Source organism: Oncorhynchus tshawytscha, linkage group LG16, assembly GCF_018296145.1.
Source record: "Oncorhynchus tshawytscha isolate Ot180627B linkage group LG16, Otsh_v2.0, whole genome shotgun sequence".
NCBI lineage: Eukaryota > Metazoa > Chordata > Actinopteri > Salmoniformes > Salmonidae > Oncorhynchus > Oncorhynchus tshawytscha.
In genome coordinates, this window is record NC_056444.1 from 11,524,834 (window position 1) to 11,539,473 (window position 14,640).

At 46.2% G+C, this 14,640-nt stretch overlaps 1 protein-coding gene across 9 annotated transcripts in view; it reads right to left on the reverse strand.

Annotated features, from left to right (window-relative positions):
* The window catches only part of LOC112215320 (band 4.1-like protein 3), a 120,317-nt gene that overhangs the window by 3,333 nt on the left and 102,344 nt on the right, over positions 1-14,640 (reverse strand). For 8 of the 9 annotated variants that reach the window (XM_042298770.1, XM_042298771.1, XM_042298769.1 and 5 more), the window contains 4 exons: positions 11,604-11,723; positions 11,256-11,348; positions 5,911-5,991; positions 1,424-1,540 (listed from right to left, as the gene is read on the reverse strand). In XM_042298770.1, the coding sequence (XP_042154704.1) occupies positions 1,430-1,540; positions 5,911-5,991; positions 11,256-11,348; positions 11,604-11,723 (405 nt within the window). In that variant the 3' untranslated portion in view covers positions 1,424-1,429. The remainder of the gene's footprint in view (positions 1-1,423; positions 1,541-5,910; positions 5,992-11,255; positions 11,349-11,603; positions 11,724-14,640) is intronic. The other variant, XM_024374257.1, reaches the window with a different exon arrangement.

A 14,640-nucleotide genomic window follows, 5' to 3' on the forward strand; every position in this document is an offset into this window, starting at 1 on the left:
CTTTATGTTAGAAGCCTGAAATGTGGCAAAAGGTCGCAAAGTTCAAGGGGGCTGAATACTTTCGCAAGGCACTGTATATAGAGACTCCATACAGTATATAGAGAGAGACTCCATACAGTATATAGAGAGACTCCATACAGTATATATAGAGACTCCATACAGTATATATAGAGACTCCATACAATATATATATAGAGACTCCATACAGTATATTTAGAGACTCCATACAGTATATAGAGAGACGCCATACAGTATATCTAGAGAGAGACTCCATACAGTATATATAGAGAGACTCCATACAGGATATAGACTCCATACAGTATATATATATAGAGAGACTCCATACAGTATATATAGAGAGACTCCATACAGTATATATAGAGAGACTCCATACAGTATATATAGAGAGACTCCATACAGTATATTGAGAGAGACTCCATACAGTATATAGAGAGACTCCATACAGTATATAGAGAGACTCCATACAGTATATAGAGAGACTCCATACAGTATATAGAGAGACTCCATACAGTATATAGAGAGACTCCATACAGTATACAGAGAGACACCATACAGTATATAGAGAGACACCATACAGTATATAGCGAGACTCCATACAGTATATAAACAGACTCCATACATTATATAGAGAGACTCCATACAGTATATATAGAGAGAGACTCCATACAGTATATAGAGAGACTCCATACAGTATATAGAGAGACTCCATACAGTATATATAGAGAGTCCATACAGTATATAGAGACTCCATACAGTATATATAGAGACTCCATACAGTATATATAGAGACTCCATACAGTATATATAGAGACTCCATACAGTATATATAGAGACTCCATACAGTATATAGAGAGACTCCATACAGTATATAGAGAGACTCCATACAGTATATAGAGACTCCATACAGTATATATAGACTCCATACAGTATATATAGAGAGAGACTCCATACAGTATATATAGAGACTCCATACAGTGTATATAGATACTCCATACAGTATAGAAAGAGACTCCATACAGTATGTATGTATGTATGTATGTATGTATGTATGTATGTATGTATGTATGTATGTATGTATATATGTATATATATATATATATATATATATATATATATATATATATATATATATATATATATATATATGTGAGAGAGAGACTCCATCCACACAGACGGTATCATTATACTATAGTTGACTGTGGAGAAGGAGAGGACTGTGGAAAGCTGAAACTGCCCCAGGTTAGTTCAGCAAGCTGAGCATCGAGCAGCCCTATGGGGAAGCCGGTGACTGTAGACAGCACAAGAAGCAGAGGATGGATGTGGAGGGAATGGAGGGGGTTGCTTGTCAGTGTCCTGCCAGCCAGACCCAGCCGTCACAGACCGACCGACGTGGTCCCCTTACCTGCGGTCACTCTTCGCACTCCTCGGGCGTGATCTCAGTCTCTTTGTGGACCACTACTTTGGTCACTGACATGTCAGGGTGCTGCTTTTTGGCCTCCTTTATGGCCTGAGCCAAGGCCTACAGACAGACAGACAATATGCCAAACACCCCATGGAGGGAAACAGAGAGGAAGGTGGAATGAGCATGATCAGAATCACAAGGGCAAGGGTTGGACTAGTCACAGTGTGGTTGGGTATACCTCCTTAACAGTGTGATTGGGTATACCTCCTTCACAGTGTGATTGGGTATACCTCCTTCACAGTGTGTGTGTGAGAACACCTCCATCACTGTGTGTGTGTGAGAACACCTCCATCACTGTGTGTGTGTGAGAACACGTCCATCACTGTGTGTGTGTGAGAACACCTCCATCACTGTGTGTGTGTGAGAACACCTCCATCACTGTGTGTGAGAACACCTCCGTCACTGTGTGTGAGAACACCTCCATCACTGTGTGTGAGAACACCTCCATCACTGTGTGTGTGTGAGAACACCTCCGTCACTGTGTGTGTGTGAGAACACCTCCATCACTGTGTGTGAGAACACCTCCGTCACTGTGTGTGAGAACACCTCCATCACTGTGTGTGAGAACACCTCCATCACTGTGTGTGTGTGTGAGAACACCTCCATCACTGTGTGTGAGAACACCTCCATCACTGTGTGTGTGTGAGAACACCTCCGTCACTGTGTGTGTGTGAGAACACCTCCATCACTGTGTGTGAGAACACCTCCGTCACTGTGTGTGAGAACACCTCCATCACTGTGTGTGAGAACACCTCCATCACTGTGTGTGTGTGTGAGAACACCTCCATCACTGTGTGTGAGAACACCTCCATCACTGTGTGTGTGTGAGAACACCTCCGTCACTGTGTGTGAGAACACCTCCATCACTGTGTGTGAGAACACCTCCATCACTGTGTGTGTGTGAGAACACCTCCATCACTGTGTGTGTGAGAACACCTCCATCACTGTGTGTGAGAACACCTCCGTCACTGTGTGTGTGTGAGACCACCTCCATCACTGTGTGTGAGAACACCTCCGTCACTATGTGGTTGTGAACACCTCCGTCACTGTGTGTGTGTGAGAACACCTCCATCACTGTGTGTGTGTGAGAACACCTCCATCACTGTGTGTGTGAGAACACCTCCGTCACTATGTGGTTGTGAACACCTCCATCACTGTGTGTGAGAACACCTCCGTCACTGTGTGTGTGAGAACACCTCCGTCACTATGTGGTTGTGAACACCTCCATCACTGTGTGTGTGAGAACACCTCCGTCACTGTGTGTGAGAACACCTCCGTCACTGTGTGTGTGTGAGAACACCTCCATCACTGTGTGTGTGTGAGAACACCTCCATCACTGTGTGTGTGTGAGAACACCTCCATCACTGTGTGTGTGTGAGAACACCTCCATCACTGTGTGTGTGTGTGAACACCTCCATCACTGCGTGTGTGTGAGAACACCTCCGTCACTATGTGGTTGTGAACACCTCCATCACTGTGTGTGTGAGAACACCTCCGTCACTGTGTGTGAGAACACCTCCGTCACTGTGTGTGAGAACACCTCCGTCACTGTGTGTGTGAGAACACCTCCGTCACTGTGTGTGAGAACACCTCCGTCACTGTGTGTGTGAGAACACCTCCGTCACTGTGTGTGAGAACACCTCCGTCACTGTGTGTGTGAGAACACCTCCGTCACTGTGTGTGAGAACACCTCCATCACTGTGTGTGTGTGAGAACACCTCCATCACTGTGTGTGTGTGAGAACACCTCCATCACTGTGTGTGTGTGAGAACACCTCCATCACTGTGTGGTTGTGAACACCTCCGTCACTGTGTGTGTGTGAGAACACCTCCATCACTGTGTGTGTGTGAGAACACCTCCATCACTGTGTGTGTGAGAACACCTCCGTCACTATGTGGTTGTGAACACCTCCATCACTGTGTGTGTGAGAACACCTCCGGCACTGTGTGTGAGAACACCTCCGTCACTATGTGTGTGTGAGAACACCTCCATCACTGTGTGTGTGTGAGAACACCTCCATCACTGTGTGTGTGTGAGAACACCTCCGTCACTGTGTGTGAGAACACCTCCGTCACTGTGTGTGTGTGAGAACACCTCCGTCACTGTGTGTGTGTGAGAACACCTCCATCACTGTGTGTGTGTGAGAACACCTCCATCACTGTGTGTGTGTGAGAACACCTCCATCACTGTGTGTGTGTGAGAACACCTCCATCACTGTGTGTGTGTGAGAACACCTCCATCACTGTGTGTGAGAACACCTCCGTCACTGTGTGTGTGTGAAACACCTCCATCACTGTGTGTGAGAACACCTCCGTCACTGTGTGTGTGTGAGAACACCTCCATCACTGTGTGTGTGTGAGAACACCTCCATCACTGTGTGTGAGAACACCTCCGTCACTGTGTGTGTGTGAGACCACCTCCATCACTGTGTGTGAGAACACCTCCGTCACTATGTGGTTGTGAACACCTCCGTCACTGTGTGTGTGTGAGAACACCTCCATCACTGTGTGTGTGTGAGAACACCTCCATCACTGTGTGTGTGAGAACACCTCCGTCACTATGTGGTTGTGAACACCTCCATCACTGTGTGTGAGAACACCTCCGTCACTGTGTGTGTGAGAACACCTCTGTCACTATGTGGTTGTGAACACCTCCATCACTGTGTGTGTGAGAACACCTCCGTCACTGTGTGTGAGAACACCTCCGTCACTGTGTGTGTGTGAGAACACCTCCATCACTGTGTGTGTGAGAACACCTCCATCACTGCGTGTGTGTGAGAACACCTCCGTCACTATGTGGTTGTGAACACCTCCATCACTGTGTGTGAGAACACCTCCGTCACTGTGTGTGAGAACACCTCCGTCACTGTGTGTGTGAGAACACCTCCGTCACTATGTGGTTGTGAACACCTCCATCACTGTGTGTGAGAACACCTCCGTCACTGTGTGTGTGAGAACACCTCCGTCACTGTGTGTGTGAGAACACCTCCATCACTGTGTGTGTGTGAGAACACCTCCATCACTGTGTGTGTGTGAGAACACCTCCATCACTGTGTGTGTGAGAACACCTCCGTCACTGTGTGTGTGTGAGAACACCTCCGTCACTGTGTGTGTGAGAACACCTCCATCACTGTGTGTGTGAGAACACCTCCATCACTGTGTGTGTGAGAACACCTCCGTCACTGTGTGTGAGAACACCTCCATCACTGTGTGTGAGAACACCTCCGTCACTGTGTGTGTGAGAACACCTCCGTCACTATGTGGTTGTGAACACCTCCATCACTGTGTGTGTGAGAACACCTCCGTCACTGTGTGTGAGAACACCTCCATCACTGTGTGTGAGAACACCTCCATCACTGTGTGTGTGAGAACACCTCCGTCACTATGTGGTTGTGAACACCTCCATCACTGTGTGTGTGAGAACACCTCCGTCACTGTGTGTGAGAACACCTCCGTCACTGTGTGTGAGAACACCTCCGTCACTGTGTGTGTGTGAGAACACCTCCATCACTGTGTGTGTGTGAGAACACCTCCATCACTGTGTGTGTGTGAGAACACCTCCATCACTGTGTGTGTGTGAGAACACCTCCATCACTGTGTGTGTGTGAGAACACCTCCATCACTGTGTGTGAGAACACCTCCGTCACTGTGTGTGTGTGAGAACACCTCCGTCACTGTGTGTGAGAACACCTCCGTCACTGTGTGTGTGAGAACACCTCCATCACTGTGTGTGTGTGAGAACACCTCCGTCACTGTGTGTGAGAACACCTCCGTCACTGTGTGTGTGTGAGAACACCTCCATCACTGTGTGTGTGTGAGAACACCTCCATCACTGTGTGTGTGTGAGAACACCTCCGTCACTGTGTGTGTGTGAGAACACCTCCATCACTGTGTGTGTGTGAGAACACCTCCGTCACTGTGTGTGTGTGAGAACACCTCCATCACTGTGTGTGTGTGAGAACACCTCCGTCACTGTGTGAACACCGACTTTAAGACATCATCGAAAATACTTTATATTGTTACCTGGTCAGATTATAACCAGATAAAGACGTCTTTTTCTGGTTACTAAAAAAACGATAACAAAACTTGTTACAACTAGTATACAGCCGGACCATGACATCATAAAAGACGATAACAAAACTTGTTACAACTAGTATACAGCCGGACCATGACATCATAAAAGACGATAACAAAACTTGTTACAACTAGTATACAGCCGGACCATGACATCATAAAAGACGGCATAATGATGTCTTTGCCACCAGTTTGTTCGTTGGGTAGGGGAGCAAATACCTTGACATCAGCAATGTCTCCAGTTACCAATCATCTTGTTAAAATAGCTAAGCCTATTTAGTAGCTGTAAGGATACTTAGGATGCGTGCTAGAGGACACACAGTGTAAGAGGGAAGGAACAGTATATCCTTTTACCTCGTCATGGTCAATGTCTGCATCACCCGAGATTACGATTCTCTTCTCGATCCTGGTTTCTGAGATGCCACCTTTCACAGTCTGGAAAACATGTCATTGAATTTGAGGTACATTTCAGACATGGAACAACTAAGCCAAAATGAACCCACAGCTGAAGTATTGGAAGCACCAAGCTTGAAACCAACTGAGCCAACGGAACAACCTAATTAATAGTGAAATTATATGCACCACTAACAAACCAGTGGAATCCATAACCCTGCCCTATTCACTCATACAGTATGCTACCCATGCCACTGGGTCGTTCCACGAAAACTAGTCCCTTTTGGGTAGATGAACTTGGTGAATTTTAATTTGAACATTCTGTCATAAAGATAACATGTTCAATTTAATAATAAAAAAAACAAAAAAAACAAACGGACTACAGTAAGTGCCAAATATAGTAACAGGGTTGACAATTTCATTTTAAATCAGACGTAAATCCCCTTGTGATAGGGGGAATGGAAGCTTGTTGAATGCAAGCTTCACAACAAAAAAGGAAATTGTAAAAAATGTAATAAAATGCCTGTCTATCTATTGGTAACAGGGTTGAATTGTAATGCTCAAACTGCTTTGTTTTCCAACACAAAACACCAGAAAATGGCCAAAAGGAGTAGAACCAGCTCACCTGCTTTTACATAAAGACTAGAACCAGCTCACCTGCTTTTACATAAAGACTAGAACCAGCTCACCTGCTTTTACATAAAGACTAGAACCAGCTCACCTGCTTTTACATAAAGACTAGAACCAGCTCACCTGCTTTTACATAAAGACTAGAACCAGCTCACCTGCTTTTACATAAAGACTAGAACCAGCTCACCTGCTTTTACATAAAGACTAGAACCAGCTCACCTGCTTTTACATAAAGACTAGAACCAGCTCACCTGCTTTTACATAAAGACTAGAACCAGCTCACCTGCTTTTACATAAAGACTAGAACCAGCTCACTTGCTTTTACATAAAGACTAGAACCAGCTCACCTGCTTTTACATAAAGACTAGAACCAGCTCACCTGCTTTTACATAAAGACTAGAACCAGCTCACCTGCTTTTACATAAAGACTAGAACCAGCTCACCTGCTTTTACATAAAGACTAGAACCAACTCACCTGCTTTTACATAAAGACTAGAACCAGCTCACCTGCTTTTACATAAAGACTAGAACCAACTCACCTGCTTTTACATAAAGACTAGAACCAGCTCACCTGCTTTTACATAAAGACTAGAACCAGCTCACCTGCTTTTACATAAAGACTAGAACCAGCTCACCTGCTTTTACATAAAGACTAGAACCAACTCACCTGCTTTTACATAAAGACTAGAACCAGCTCACCTGCTTTTACATAAAGACTAGAACCAGCTCACCTGCTTTTACATAAAGACTAGAACCAGCTCACCTGCTTTTACATAAAGACTAGAACCAGCTCACCTGCTTTTACATAAAGACTAGAACCAACTCACATAAAGACTCCACTCACCTGCTTCTACATAAAGACTAGAACCAACTCACCTGCTTTTACATAAAGACTAGAACCAGCTCACCTGCTTTTACATAAAGACTAGAACCAGCTCACCTGCTTTTACATAAAGACTAGAACCAGCTCACCTGCTTTTACATAAAGACTAGAACCAACTCACCTGCTTTTACATAAAGACTAGAACCAACTCACCTGCTTCTACATAAAGACTAGAACCAACTCACCTGCTTTTACATAAAGACTAGAACCAGCTCACCTGCTTTTACATAAAGACTAGAACCAGCTCACCTGCTTTTACATAAAGACTAGAACCAGCTCACCTGCTTTTACATAAAGACTAGAACCAACTCACCTGCTTTTACATAAAGACTAGAACCAACTCACCTGCTTCTACATAAAGACTAGAACCAACTCACCTGCTTTTACATAAAGACTAGAACCAGCTCACCTGCTTTTACATAAAGACTAGAACCAGCTCACCTGCTTTTACATAAAGACTAGAACCAGCTCACCTGCTTCTACATAAAGACTAGAACCAACTCACCTGCTTCTACATAAAGACTAGAACCAACTCACCTGCTTTTACATAAAGCCTGGAACCAACTCACCTGCTTTTACATAAAGACTAGAACCAGCTCACCTGCTTCTACATAAAGACTAGAACCAACTCACCTGCTTTTACATAAAGACTAGAACCAACTCACCTGCTTTGACATAAAGACTAGAACCAACTCACCTGCTTCTACATAAAGACTAGAACCAACTCACCTGCTTCTACATAAAGACTAGAACCAACTCACCTGCTTCTACATAAAGACTAGAACCAACTCACCTGCTTTTACATAAAGACTAGAACCAACTCACCTGCTTCTACACTATGATTTGACTATAAGATGTTCAATGTTTCTTTTTTTTCTTTTTTTCAGGAATAGTTTAATCTTATTAAAAGGAGAGTTCAGTTCATGTAACAGGGTTGACCTTAAAATGAGGGACAGACGTACATGAATCACTAATCACAAAAAAATAAATAATAATCATTAGAAATTACTTTGTCAAAGAAATAAAATAACTTGGGCTTTACAAGGACGGTGAAAACTTGGAGGAGTTTAAGTGGGCTAAAATTTTCCTAAACAGTCACAGAGGGACATGTCAAAATGCTGTTGGGCTCTCATGCCTCAACCAGATCGCCAGGCTCCCCTGCCTCAGCTGGCTCGTTGGGCTTTCATGCCTCAGCCGGATCGCCAGGCTCCCCTGCCTCAGCTGGCTCGTTGGGCTTTCATGCCTCAGCCGGATCGCCAGGCTCCCCTGCCTCAGCTGGCTCGTTGGGCTTTCATGCCTCAGACGGTTCGCCAGGCTCCCCTGCCTCAACTGGCTCGTTGGGCTTTCATGCCTCAGACGGTTCGCCAGGCTCTCCTGCCTCAGCTGGCTCGTTGGGCTTTCATGCCTCAACCAGATCGCCAGGCTACCTTGCCTCAGCTGGCTCGTTGGGCTCTCATGCCTCAACCAGATCGCCAGGCTACCTTGCCTCAGCTGGCTCATTGGGCTCTCATGCCTCAACCAGATCGCCAGGCTACCCTGCCTCAGCTGGCTCGTTGGGCTCTCATGCCTCAACCAGATCGCCAGGCTCCCCTGCCTCAGCTGGCTCGTTGGGCTTTCATGCCTCAACCAGATCGCCAGGCTACCTTGCCTCAGCTGGCTCGTTGGGCTCTCATGCCTCAACCAGATCGCCAGGCTACCTTGCCTCAGCTGGCTCTTTGGGCTTTCATGCCTCAACCAGATCACCAGGCTACCTTGCCTCAGCTGGCTCGTTGGGCTTTCATGCCTCAACCAGATCGCCAGGCTACCCTGCCTCAGCTGGCTCGTTGGGCTCTCATGCCTCAACCAGATCGCCAGGCTCCCTTGCCTCAGCTGGCTCCTTGGGCTCTCATGCCTCAACCAGATCGCCAGGCTACCTTGCCTCAGCTAGCTCGTTGGGCTCTCATGCCTCAACCAGATCGCCAGGCTATCTTGCCTCAGCTGGCTCGTTGGGCTCTCATGCCTCAACCAGATCGCCAGGCTACCTTGCCTCAGCTGGCTCGTTGGGCTCTCATGCCTCAATCAGATCGCCAGGCTACCTTGCCTCAGCTTGCTCGTTGGGCTCTCATGCCTCAACCAGATCGCCAGGCTACCTTGCCTCAGCTGGCTCGTTGGGCTCTCATGCCTCAACCAGATCGCCAGGCTACCTTGCCTCAGCTGGCTCTTTGGGCTTTCATGCCTCAACCAGATCACCAGGCTACCTTGCCTCAGCTGGCTCGTTGGGCTTTCATAACTCAACCAGATCGCAGGCTACCCTGCCTCAGCTGGCTCGTTGGGCTCTCATGCCTCAACCAGATCGCCAGGCTCCCTTGCCTCAGCTGGCTCGTTGGGCTCTCATGCCTCAACCAGATCGCCAGGCTACCTTGCCTCAGCTAGCTCGTTGGGCTCTCATGCCTCAACCAGATCGCCAGGCTATCTTGCCTCAGCTGGCTCGTTGGGCTCTCATGCCTCAACCAGATCGCCAGGCTACCTTGCCTCAGCTGGCTCGTTGGGCTCTCATGCCTCAATCAGATCGCCAGGCTACCTTGCCTCAGCTTGCTCGTTGGGCTCTCATGCCTCAACCAGATCGCCAGGCTACCTTGCCTCAGCTGGCTCGTTGGGCTCTCATGCCTCAACCAGATCGCCAGGCTCCCCTGCCTCAGCTGGCTCGTTGGGCTTTCATGCCTCAACCAGATCGCCAGGCTACCTTGCCTCAGCTGGCTCGTTGGGCTCTCATGCCTCAACCAGATCGCCAGGCTACCTTGCCTCAGCTGGCTCGTTGGGCTCTCATGCCTCAACCAGATCGCCAGGCTACCTTGCCTCAGCTGGCTCTTTGGGCTTTCATGCCTCAACCAGATCACCAGGCTACCTTGCCTCAGCTGGCTCGTTGGGCTTTCATAACTCAACCAGATCGCCAGGCTACCTTGCCTCAGCTGGCTCGTTGGGCTCTCATGCCTCAACCAGATCGCCAGGCTACCTTGCCTCAGCTGGCTCGTTGGGCTCTCATGCCTCAACCAGATCGCCAGGCTACCTTGCCTCAGCCGGCTCGTCAAGCTCGCATGCCTCAACCAGATCGCCAGGCTCCCCTGCCTCAGCTGGCTCGTTGGGCTTTCATGCCTCAGCCGGATCGCCAGGCTCCCCTGCCTCAGCTGGCTCGTTGGGCTTTCATGTCTCAGCTGGATCGCCAGGCTCCCCTGCTTCCACCGGATCGCCAGGTTCCCCTGCCTCAACCGATCTGTCAGGTTCCCGTGCCCCAGCTGACTCGACAGGCTCCGGTGCCTCAGCTGGCATGACAGGTTCTCACGCATCAGCAGGGGTGACCGGTCTGCTCCTGATCCCCGGGTTCGTCCCCTTTGACGACGTCCTGCGGCTATAGAGCCTAGTGTCGGGGAGGGGGTACTGTCACGTATACTCCCTCTCCAGCCTGCTGATTATCCCGCACACCTGTCACCATCGTCTCGCGTGCCTCATGACACTCACCTGGACTCCATCACCTCCTTGATTATCTTCCCTATATCTGTCACTCCCCTTGGTTCTTTCCTCAGGTGTTATTGACTCTGTTTTCATGTCGGTGCGTTTGTTTGTGTTACATGTTTATTGTTTTGTTTATTTATTAAAACACTCACTCCCTGAACTTGTTTCCCGACTCTCAGCGCACTCGTTACAATTGGTGCACAATTTCAACTTAAAATATCAAAGGGACACAAAAGGGACTCATGGATAAAGCTGAGGTGAATGACAGTGGCACCCCTCTGAGTTGAGGTCAGGTAGTAAATACCTTGGTGATATGTGTGGTTGTGGTGGTGCTGGTGGTGTCTGAGGTGATGGTCTGGGCGCTCATCAACACCCCCGCTTCGGGATCAGCGTCAGCCTGGAACAACACAGACACAATTCATCATCTCAATTGGATGGAAGAACAGGGTCGTATTCCTTAGGCACCAAATGTTGTAAAACGGACTGAAACACGGAGGAACTACCTGGAGGTTTTTTGTTGCAATTAGAGTTTTACAACATTTTCCATTGTGTGCCCTAATGAGCACTACCCAGGTCAAAAATATACACATTGGAGTATATGAGAATATCCAGAATAGAGCATGAGACATAAGTTGGACGAGAGGGCCTTTACCTCTAGTGACTGGCATGTGACAGTTTTAATTTCCGTGTGTATTACAGGGACCTGCTGGGTCACATCAACCACGTCTGCCCTGTTGAAGGTCAGGACCTCTGGAGCCTCCAGCACAGACAACTGAGATAGAGGGATAGAGAGAGAGAGAGATAGAGAAGGACAGAGTGAGAGCAAGTGGGATAGATACAGAGAGTGAAAGAGAGAGAAATAAAGAGAGGGATGGAGAGAGAGGGAGAGAGAGAGAGAGAGAGATAGAAACAGAGAAATAAAGAGAGATAGAGAGGGATTGAGATAAATAAAGACATGGATGGAGAAAGAGGGATAGAGAAAGGGAGAGCGAGAGAGAGAGAGAGAGAGAGAGAGAGAGAGAAAAGGATAGAGGGAGAGGGAGAAATGAAAAGGGTGCAGAAAATAAGATTTCACCCTTATATTTATTTATGCACACACACAGGCAATCACGTTTGCATGCTCGCACACAATTACATTGTCACCGTCTGTCTACAGGACACACAAGCAATTAATGAATGAATTGAAAGGTCATAGAAATAGGAAAGGGAAAGTACTGAAGGACTGGCTGTTCATGAGGACCATCCTCTGATAGAATATTTATAAAATTATCAAAATGAATCAAATCAAAATGATAACATAAAATCCCAAAATTAAATAGCAGAGATGTTGTTATAAAATAAATAGTCGTTTTTTTATATATTTATGATGAAAGAGGCTACGACACTTAGTGCATCATCCTGGACCATTCACTAAGAATTCATCACAGTTCACCACAGAGTAAGTCTTATGTGAGATTGTGGAAGCATATTAATTCATTTAGAAGGAAGCCAAATGGGTCTACCTGGCAGGACTGTATTTATAAACTCAAACGGTTCACATAATTGAAAATGTCTGTGGACCGATAGACAATAACCCTGCAACAGACCGCAGATCTATTCAATCTGTGCTTCTCATAGATGTGTGTCCATAAAACATTCTAATTCATTGCTGCTCATGATTGTCACAAAGGTAAACTACACTGAGTAAAACATTAAAAACAGCTGCTCTTTCCATGACATAGACTGACCAGGTGAATCCAGGTGAAAGCGACGATCCCTTATTGATGCCACTTATTAAATCCACTTCGATCAGTGTAGATGAAGGGGAGGAGACGGGTTAAAGCCTTCTAGCAACTGAATATTAGGAAGGTGTTCTTAATGTTTTAAGATACTCAGTGTATCTGAACATTGAGGAAATAAAGCAACAACAAGTCAGGAAGAAATAAACCGTTTCCACTATGATACTGTGTGTATATGTGCAGCTCGAAAATATTATAGTGTTTATAGTGGCTCTGTGTGAAAAAAACACAGGCCTGCATACACACAATCACACACGTAAGAAGTCCCTCTATGCAAAGTCCCTCTATGCAATCTTCAATTGTTTTCAATACCTCCCTGGCTGATAGATACAGTAGCATACAGTACAGTGCCTTGCGAAAGTATTCGGCCCCCTTGAACTTTGCGACCTTTTGCCACATTTCAGGCTTCAAACATAAAGATATAAAACTGTATTTTTTTGTGAAGAATCAACAACAAGTGGGACACAATCATGAAGTGGAACGACATTTATTGGATATTTCAAACTTTTTTAACAAATGAAAAATTGGGCGTGCAAAATTATTCAGCCCCTTTACTTTCAGTGCAGCAAACTCTCTCCAGAAGTTCAGTGAGGATCTCTGAATGATCCAATGTTGACCTAAATGACTAATGATGATAAATACAATCCACCTGTGTGTAATCAAGTCTCCGTATAAATGCACCTGCACTGTGATAGTCTCAGAGGTCCGTTAAAAGCGCAAAGAGCATCATGAAGAACAAGGAACACACCAGGCAGGTCCGAGATACTGTTGTGAAGAAGTTTAAAGCCGGATTTGGATACAAAAAGATTTCCCAAGCTTTAAACATCCCAAGGAGCACTGTGCAAGCGATAATATTGAAATGGAAGGAGTATCAGACCACTGCAAATCTACCAAGACCTGGCCGTCCCTCTAAACTTTCAGCTCATACAGGGAGAAGACTGATCAGAGATGCAGCCAAGAGGCCCATGATCACTCTGGATGAACTGCAGAGATCTACAGCTGAGGTGGGAGACTCTGTCCATAGGACAACAATCAGTTGTATATTGCACAAATTTGGCCTTTATGGAAGAGTGGCAAGAAGAAAGCCATTTCTTAAAGATATCCATAAAAAGTGTTGTTTAAAGTTTGCCACAAGCCACCTGGGAGACACACCAAACATGTGGAAGAAGGTGCTCTGGTCAGATGAAACCAAAATTGAACTTTTTGGCAACAATGCAAAACGTTATGTTTGGCGTAAAAGCAACACAGCTCATCACCCTGAACACACCATCCCCACTGTCAAACATGGTGGTGGCAACATCATGGTTTGGGCCTGCTTTTCTTCAGCAGGGACAGGGAAGATGGTTAAAATTGATGGGAAGATGGATGGAGCCAAATACAGGACCATTCTGGAAGAAAACCTGATGGAGTCTGCAAAAGACCTGAGACTGGGACAGAGATTTGTCTTCCAACAAGACAATGATCCAAAACATAAAGCAAAATCTACAATGGAATGGTTAAAAAATAAACATATCCAGGTGTTAGAATGGCCAAGTCAAAGTCCAGACCTGAATCCAATCGAGAATCTGTGGAAAGAACTGAAAACTGCTGTTCACAAATGCTCTCCATCCAACCTCACTGAGCTCGAGCTGTTTTGTCTCTCGATGTGCAAAACTGATAGAGACATACCCCAAGCGACTTACAGCTGTAATCGCAGCAAAAGGTGGTGCTACAATTAACTTAAGGGGGCTGAATAATTTTGCACGCCCAATTCTTCAGTTTTTGATTTGTTAAAAAAGTTTGAAATATCCAATAAATGTCGTTCCACTTCATGATTGTGTCCCACTTGTTGTTGATTCTTCACAAAAAAATACAGTTTTATATCTTTATGTTTGAAGCCTGAAATGTGGCAAAAGGTCGCAAAGTTCAAGG